The sequence below is a fragment of the Alligator sinensis genome, unplaced genomic scaffold (genome assembly GCF_000455745.1).
Source record: "Alligator sinensis unplaced genomic scaffold, ASM45574v1 scaffold551_1, whole genome shotgun sequence".
Classification (NCBI taxonomy): Eukaryota; Metazoa; Chordata; order Crocodylia; family Alligatoridae; genus Alligator; species Alligator sinensis.
The window spans coordinates 311,727-320,270 of record NW_005842526.1 but is presented as its reverse complement, the minus strand read 5'-3'; the positions used below and the strand labels follow the sequence as shown (position 1 = coordinate 320,270).

Here is an 8,544-nt window from a genome sequence, read left to right as displayed (position 1 = left end):
CTGCTGAAAGGGGGGAGGTGGGGTGTTTGTGCAATTTTAATCCCCAAACTGAAACGTATAACTATTGCTTTTACCAGAAGCAAAGAGCCCCACAGATTTGCTGCCCTCTTACCTTTGCTGGATTCAGTAATTTTGCTCCCCTGATAATATCTTGGGTGATTATTTGTGCTCTCATGCATTTAAGCAGGAGGGAATAAGCATTGCAACACTTGTCTGATTGGGAAAAAGGTAGAGCTTCAAAAAGGAATGTGAATTTCGTTCTATCCAAATTTCAGCAAAGATTTAGCTAAAAGCCATTGATTGGTCCTGTTGCCTTTTCTGTATGCCTGTCCTGTTCCAGAGAGACAAGCAAGTATCTGTTAGAGATACTTATGGGATCACATCTCGGTATTTCTTATGTCAGCTGCCAAGATTCTGCCTCCTTTTATTTTCTCAGTCTCTCTGCCTAGTCTTCTCCATGTCGGGGATCAGATTGTGTGTAATGGCAGGTCTTTCCTGGTACATTATGACAACATCACCGGGGAGATATGCCATTGTGTTTCCAGTTCTGCTCGGTCTCCAAATTACTTCACACATGGAACAATTCTGCTTGATAGGTTTCAGAAAATTAATTTCAGACAATGGCTTTTCTTTTTTTTTAAATCGCACTGACTACAGAGATAACAACAGAGCTCTGAGGGAAACAGTATTTCTCTCCCACAGAACATTTCGCATTAAAAAAAATCCACCAGAATGTTTATATTGCTCAAAATATCAGCTTTAAAATATATATATCTTCTAAATCCAAACCAAAGTTAGATACATGTTTATGCAAAGACAACAAATTCTGTTTGGGAAGAATTACAGTGGATTTTTACTTATTATGAAATAACCAAAATGGATAGTAATGATAGTAGTGACGATAATGGTGGTATGGGAGTGATGTTGCCATGATGGTGCAGAAAATATGCGAGGGAAGGATTTTGATGGTTTTGATATCTTTTATTCGACCGACTGCACTTTGGGATAGACTGGTATGCCCTAACCTGACCTAAAGAAGAATGCCCTGCATGCAAAAGCTTGTCTAAGTCTGCCCCAACCATGTAGTTGGTTCAGTAAAAGACCTGATATGAAGTGAACTTCAGCCCATGCAAGTTGTGTGGTTTTCCTTTCAAGGGTGGTGCTGGGTGCGACACAATTTTAGCAGTTTGGTGTGAAAACACGATTCACAAGATAAGCTCAGAGTTTTCATATAGGAATCTATAAAACATTGTGACCTGTCGTGGTCTTCCTGAGTTCTTGGCAACAGAGGAATTGCTCTACTGCTTTTTCTGTAGTCAAAAACCAGTGAAAACTCAGAGCTGGAGGGTTGTTGGTTGCAGCCGTGTAAGTCTAAGGCAGGGGTGGGCCAAATGCGGCCCGCCACGCCATTCTATCCAGCCCGCGGGGCCCCTAAAAATTTTAGAAAATTAATATTTATCTGCCCCTGGCTGCCTGTCACGCGGCCCTCGGCTTGCCAAAACTCAGCGAGCAGCCCTCCACCCAAAATAATTGCCCGCCCCTGGTCTAAGGACATACGCAGGCTAGGTTCTTTGGGTAGACGTGATCTCTTTTATTAAACCAACTAAAATAGTTGGGGGAAAAGGCCTTTGCAAGCATTTAGGCACAAACGCCCTTTTCCAGGCAGTCTCCCTACGCCTGAAGAAGGGTGTTTGTGTCTGAAAGCTTGCAACGACCATTTTTTTCCAACTATTTGGTTGTTCTAATAACGTAACCGACACCTCGGGCAGGAGCAAGGCGGGGTTTACGAGAGATTAACTCAACGGGGATGGCTTATCGACTCCCAGCAGGCAGGAGTTAGGGGCGCGACGGTCTCCCGCGCCCCGGCTCCGGGCGTGCCACGTGCGGGGGGTGGGGACCAGCCCGGCCGTGACCTCTGACGTCATCGAGCCGCGCCGGCGGCAGGCGGGAGCTGGGACAATGGCGGCGCGGCGGCTGAGGAGAGGCCGGTGAGTGCGGCGGTGACGTGGCGCTCGGGGGTTGGCCCGCGCTGGGTGGGGGGAAGGGGCGTGCACCCCCCCCCCCAGCCGCGAGAACGGTACCCGGGTGGCGGGGCAGCGCATCGTGCGGGCAGGGAGTAGAGTGCAGAGCAACGGATGGGGTGGACGGGAGGGGCACTGCAGGGCTTACCTTGCATCACACCTGCCCGAGGAGCTGGCTCCCACTAGATGCCCCATCCCCCTCCCCCCCCAAAGTGGGGGACTTGGGGTCAGGTTTCTGCCTGAGTGATTTAGCCCCGTGGTGAGCTGCCCCTGATCCGGGCGGGGGGTCACTCCGGCACGTGCCGTAGAGCGGAAGAGGACGAAAGAGTCACTGGTCGAGGGCAAGAGACCGGGGGCAGGAGGCGACTCGGCAGCCCCGTGAGCAGCGGGACCAGCCCCGCGGCAGTGTTTCCCAGCGAACGGTCCCTGGACGCGGGTCAGGAAGTCACGATCCAGCCTCTCGTGCTGCTTTTCTCGTGTCCACCCCCAGCTCGCTCCCTTCCCGGGGGGCAGCAGCAGCCCGAGGGCAGCGTTGCTTAGCTGCCTGCCTGCGGTGGCCTCCTAATTCTTGTTAAATAACGACGATTACGCTGTAAACCAAATAAAGCTATGAAGCGTGTTGAGCTGCGCTGTAACAGCCCCGTCGCACTGCTCCGCAGCTTGACGGGTGGGTGCGAGGGGCACGTTGGGGGGGCCCAGCGCCAGCCACTACCAGGAAGCTCCGGCTGCTCGCGCTGCAAGGTGTTTCTGGCCCTACAGCCGGTGAGTTTTAGCAAGATTTGGGGGGAGGATTTTTGGAGGGGTGGCTGTGCTCATAAAATGAAACGTGCTTCGCTTTGTCAGGGCAGGTGCTATATAAATGCTTCAGAGCAAAGCTGCACGCGCTTTCTGGGGCGTTAAAAATAAAGCAGCGTGTCATGCAGCGCTCTGTTTGAATGCTGGTGATGTGACGTGACGTGTCTCGCTTGGCTTGTCTTCTCTCTGAAACGGGGCTCATTTATTTAGCTTAGTGTTATCATCCCAGAGCCATGCTTGACTGCCCCGGAGTCCAAACTCCAGTACTTGGGCTGGAAGATCCGTGCCACCAGCATGCTGGAAAAGCCTGCAAGGCATTGCTTTTCTTGCATTTGTTTGGCAGGCACAATGCAGCATAATGCCAGGCTTAGCCCAGCCAAGGTCAGGTAAACCTGCAGACGGGTTGTATCTACATGGACTCTGACATCTAACCTTCAGCATTCATTAGTGATTGCGGGGTGGGGAGCAGTATAAGCCACGTTTTGAGGTGCAGTGTCCCTGCCGAGGTGCCCACAGGGTCCCACTACACTTTAGATGCTTGTTAAAAGGAAGCTACAATTGCAGAAGGTTTTAAACTATTCTATTCCCAAGTCATCCTTGTGGAAGCCAAAGTGATGCACCAATTTTCTGGTCTTCTTTTGTAAAAGAGCAGCGATCACAGGCTTCTTTGAAGTAAACCTGTAACCCTGCAATGAGTGGCACTCAACATGGGTCTGGGTGATGGGCCTGTTCCAACGCATACGGAGCGAGGCAGTGAAACAAGATATTTTTAGCTCTGAGCTTCAGTGTCTGCAGCTAGAACAGAAGGCTCTTAGTACATGTATTTATGTGCGTCACCACAGCGTATGGGAGCTTCCGCTCTGGGCCGGGACCTCATTGTGGTTGATGCCGTACACACAGAAGAAACCAGAATTGTGGAGGCAGCTATAGACAGTAGACATCATGATGAATCTTAAAGCCTGCGTGTGTTTGGTTTGAATGGAGGGACAAATGAGAGACTTTTTCTTCTGGGGGAATCTGTTTTTAAGAGAGATCAGGGAAGGAAGATAGTATTGGGTGGCAAAACAATCTAGATCTCTGTCTGTAATAATAAAGCGGTGACTGATGGAGTCTTGAATTCCAGCTTGAGGGAGGGGGGTTGATGATAAACCAGCTCAGGTAATGCCCTGTAACAAGTTGATAGCATTTGCACGTTGGAAGGTGACATTAGGCCAGCTCCAGGTAATCACTCTTCTGTAAGAGAAATGCAGCTTCCTAGTGTAGAGGGAGCCGGGTTCAATCCTAGTAAATGATTGCGTTGTGCTGCCTCATGCATTTCACCAGCTCCCTTATCTGCGATCATCAGACCGGGAGCTGCGCAGATAATGGCAATCCACTTCTAGTAAAGAATGCTCTGCAAGCACAGCGGAAAAACTTCCCGGCCTGGCACACGGAGAGGGGAAAGAGCCAGGCTCTGGGGCAAAGAGCGTCTTGTTCTACATTTGCACAGCCTGAGTTCTCAGGGCTGGATCCAGGCCCTGTTGCTCCAATAACAAATATGCCATAAGGAAGGGGAGGTTCATTTTAAAGCCAGTGGTGTAATTTGGCTCGACAGGTGAGGACGCCACGGTGATGAGTAGACAAAGGTAAAATAACCAAATTGCCTTCCTTAGGGTTCTGACAAGTCGGCCACACACCTGGCTGACGCCAGCTGAATAAAGGAAACCGTAATTACTCCTGTGCAGAGAGGTTTGCAGCCAGCTGAACCAAGGAAGCTCAGAGCAGCGGTCTGGATCACAGTGGCTGCTCTCAGCTGTGATTTAGACCATATTCCTCCCTCATCTGGTAAATGGCCCTGTCTCATGACTGGCAAGCAGTAGTCAGCTTTTGACTCTGCCCAGGCCGGGGACGCACGGTAGACTCTCAATGTGAGCCTGGAGGAGGGACTCCCTGGGCTGGCGTGTGCTTTCTTCAGTAAAGGGTTGGGGACGGATGTAGAAGAATGACGCGTTGTTTGCTGCTGAGGGGTGGGCTGTCTAGACAAAGGCAGTAGTGTCTTAGCCTTTTGGATTACAACAGCAACCGTGGTCGTAAGGTATAACAATTCAAACAGGGATGAGCCTCTAGTATTACCGGTTGGAATTTGAAAGGTCAAGGAGGTTTGGACACAAGTTCCTGCTCCTTAAGCCCTTTAACAAGGCATTGTCTGGTAGGCCATTCTAAGCCTGACACAACTGGGAGTCTATTAGCCAGTTGCTCAAAAGAGGAGTCCTTCTTCATGTGAGCATTACAGGGTCTGAGTCCACCCTGGGAAGCTCTGCAGACTTTGTCTGTTTGTCTCATAAGCTTCCAAGCGGGTCTGGCTGGCCTTTGACTTAATTTCTGGCGGTGTGGCCTGGTAGGTGTGTGGATGTGTTGCACCAGTGCAGTAGGATCTCAGCCTTTTCAGACTCGAGGGCCCCCTCACAAAATGCCAGCTCTTAGTTTTCACTCCTTTTTTTCCACTACAGAAAAATCGTAGAACAATCCTTCTGTTGCAAAGAACTCAGAAAGATCACAACGGCGCCAAACATTTATAACACTGTGGATTCCTATGTGAAAACTCAGGGTTTATCTGGGAATCGTGTTTGCACACCTAACAGTGCCGACATTGCGTGGCACCCTGCAGCACCCTTGAAAGGATACCAAGGCACCCCAGGGTGCTGTTGTACCCTAGTCAAGAATCACTGCACTCGTGTGAATACCATGCGCCAAATCAGACCCCAGGTTATTGCAGTGAGCCTTCTGACCTAGAGGGGCAGGTGAGGACCATCTGCTGAGGCCATGGCACCCCAAGCATTGGGCTGGAGGGATTGTTCACAGATAGTTTAGCTTTCAGGCTAGAAGGGACTGTTAGGACACCTAGGCTGACTTGTGTGGCCAGAGGCTTTCATTTTCTTTCCCTTGTATAGAGTCCAGTAAGTGCATTTACCTAGGAGAAATCTTTCAGAGAGGTGTTGGGTCTTGACTCTGCAAGCTTAAGAGATGGAGAGTCCAGTTGCTCCTGCTGGGCATCTATTCAGACATTTTGCCTTCATGCTTCTCCCTGCCCTGCAGCACCACACATATCGTTTCAGTTTGCTCTTTTGTACAGTGGCCCATGAGGCCAGGGTGAATAGAAATGGTTACGCGCCAGTGGCTTAATCGCTGGCTTTATTATAATTACATGGGAAGACAGGCCTGTATGAGATGGCAGTGCTGTTTATACAGAGAGAAGCCTTCCCTGTCTGGACAAAGGAGCCTGGGAGTCATGAATGAGGGAGATCAAACTGGGCTGGTCGCTTGTCAGCAGAGATAGGGGGACGGTTTTGCCCCCACCCAAAGAAGGAGCGTCTTTTGCAATGAGATAGGCCGGTGCCTCACTGTAATGAGCACTTGCCATGTGATCCTCTTCCCTTCTGCCTTTATTAACGTCTCTGGGGCTAGCATTCACAGAGCAGAGAGCTCACACTCCCAGCGTAAGTAACTTCTTCCTTTTTGGGGAACTAGTGCTAAGGGAGACCTGAGGGCAGAGTGCTGAGTCTGCTTGGGGAGGCTTTAGAGTAGAGAGCAGGACTGTGGGTTTAAAAATAAGAGCTCTGAAGTCCTTGAGTATGAAGGGAGCCTGGTGGGATTGTGTCCTGGTTTCTTTCGGGTAGGGGGAGCACCTCAGTCCTGTTGGTATTAAGGAGCAGAGGTGCCATTGAGAGTCAGTGGGATTTTGGCTTGAGCTTCTACAAGGCACTGTATAAAGCTCTGCTCGCAGTGCCTGAATCCAGCCCACTGGAGGGAAACTGGGCTGGAAATAATCTCGGCAGTCCTGGAGCTCTCCCCAGCTGCTTTGGAGAGGGGACAGGACTGAAGTTAGCAATGCCAGGTTTATATTCCGGTACATCACACCAATTGCAGGCGCTGACCCCGGGTGAGACAGAACAGCCCAGGCCAGTTTGGGAACATTTCCTCGTGTGCTGCTCCTGTTTAAACTCTGCCCTTTTTGGCTGGGAGTCGGAGAATTTGAGGTTCTCGCCGTACGACGTGCTGATTGTAACACACCAGCAAGAAAGAAACTTTCTGGAGGTGGAGGGACCTTCTTACAATGCAAAATAGCAGGGGACCAGGTTGGGAGCTCTGGCCTGCGGAGGCAAAATGTTGCCAAGCCTTGGTATAAGGCACATATTAAGAAAGTGTCTTTCAGAGCAGGGTCCTGAACCATTAGCCCTTGTGTCCTTGTGTGTGCAGCATTGGAAGAACCATATGGATACTTACCTGGCTGGACTCATTTGAGTCCCGTTTTTGTTTTTAGGGTGAGTGGTTTTTTTTTTTGGGTTGTTCTCCCGCCCTGGCGGGGGGTCGGGCTAGAAGATCTATTAGGTCCCTTCCGACCCTGAAACTATGAAACTATATAAGAGGATTTTTTTTTCCATTGCAGAACAAGGAAAAGCTGAACTATTGCACCAACCTATTGTAGCTTCCACATAGGGCAAATGAGATCCAAAGTGCTTTGGTCGGCATTGTTAGAGGACAAGCAAACAGCTTGATTAACAGCACGCAGAGATAAGCAGATGCCTCGCCTGACCTAAGCAGCACTAGCAAGTTTGGGGGTGTTGGGAGCTGTGCATAGTGCAGAGCTCATGCAGGGCAGTGCACGTGGCATTTATCTGCCGGAGAGCAAACACTTCAAAATCTCCAAGATACCTGAGTAGACGAACATTGTTTTTTCTTCCTATCTAAAAGAAACAATACTGCTCATTTTCACTGAGCAGACTGCTCTAAATGAGGTGACATCTGTCTGGGTTTTTGGACAGTACGAGACTTGTCTGCAAGCTGTGCAATTAGTTGCTAATTTGATCAATGCAAGTTGCTTGAGTTGTAGTTTTGTTTAAAACCTCTAAACTTAGGCTCTAATTCACTTAAGAGTAACTTCCAGCTAGAATTTTCCTTGCCTGCCGGTATTAACGATGAGACTGAGGAACATAACCCTTTTGTTGGGACTATTTTTGATTCAAACTTGCCTTGCTATAAGGAAATACTTTGTTAATGTGTAACAGATTTCCATGGAGATGACATGTTTTACCTACTATGCAGTGAAGGTATGGGCAGTTTGACTTATCCTTGAGAAACTTTTTTTTTTTTATGTCAACCTTTTAGTATCTACAGGATTCTCTCTCCATTTCACATCTTGCACCCACATTTCACTGCCTTTTGGACTCATTACACCTTCATTTTAAACAGGAGCTCTGACTAGCTGTTTCCCTTACAAGAACATTTGGATCCTGTGGTTAGAAGTGATGCATACCTTTCACCATAGCCTGATGGCAGGAATGTACTAGTTGTGCACAGAAAGGAATTTCCACTCTTTGTTGTGCACAGAAAGGAATTTCCGCTCTTTCCTTAGGCTTTCACCACCCCAGACAGCACTGACACCTCCTTCAAGACTGGAAGCCTTGGGGAACTAACTTCTCTGTTGCCTCATATTTCTGATTCATCTGTTCATTATTTTCCCCTCTGTGTTCAGTTAGGATTTTCTAAAATGGATCCAAATGAAATCTCCAATTCCTAACATTTGTGCTTTTGAAGCTTGAATGTTGCTGTATAAGCTCAAAGGATGCTGCATGGCTTTCTTGAGTCTGTCTTAGAAGCTGCTAGTTTTATAGCCCATCTTGTACTTCTCCCTATTCCAATTTCTCCCTGGTTCATACAGTTTCTACATTTGATGTGTGACCTTAACCTT

General features: G+C 48.9%; 1 protein-coding gene across 7 annotated transcripts in view; it reads left to right on the top strand.

The window, feature by feature from the left end:
• The window catches only part of SLC11A2 (solute carrier family 11 member 2), a 34,189-nt gene that overhangs the window by 2,613 nt on the left and 23,032 nt on the right, over window positions 1-8,544 (top strand). For 2 of the 7 annotated variants that reach the window (XM_006031710.3, XM_025213377.1), the window contains exon 1: window positions 6,159-6,292. The exons of 2 other annotated variants lie outside the window; for them this stretch is intronic. In XM_006031710.3, the coding sequence (XP_006031772.2) occupies window positions 6,202-6,292 (91 nt within the window). In that variant the 5' untranslated portion in view covers window positions 6,159-6,201. Of the gene's footprint in view, window positions 1-1,890; window positions 1,989-2,058; window positions 2,458-2,718; window positions 2,784-6,158; window positions 6,293-8,544 lie in introns of those variants that run through there. 3 more of the 7 variants (XM_006031709.3, XM_025213378.1, XM_006031711.3) reach the window with 3 other exon arrangements.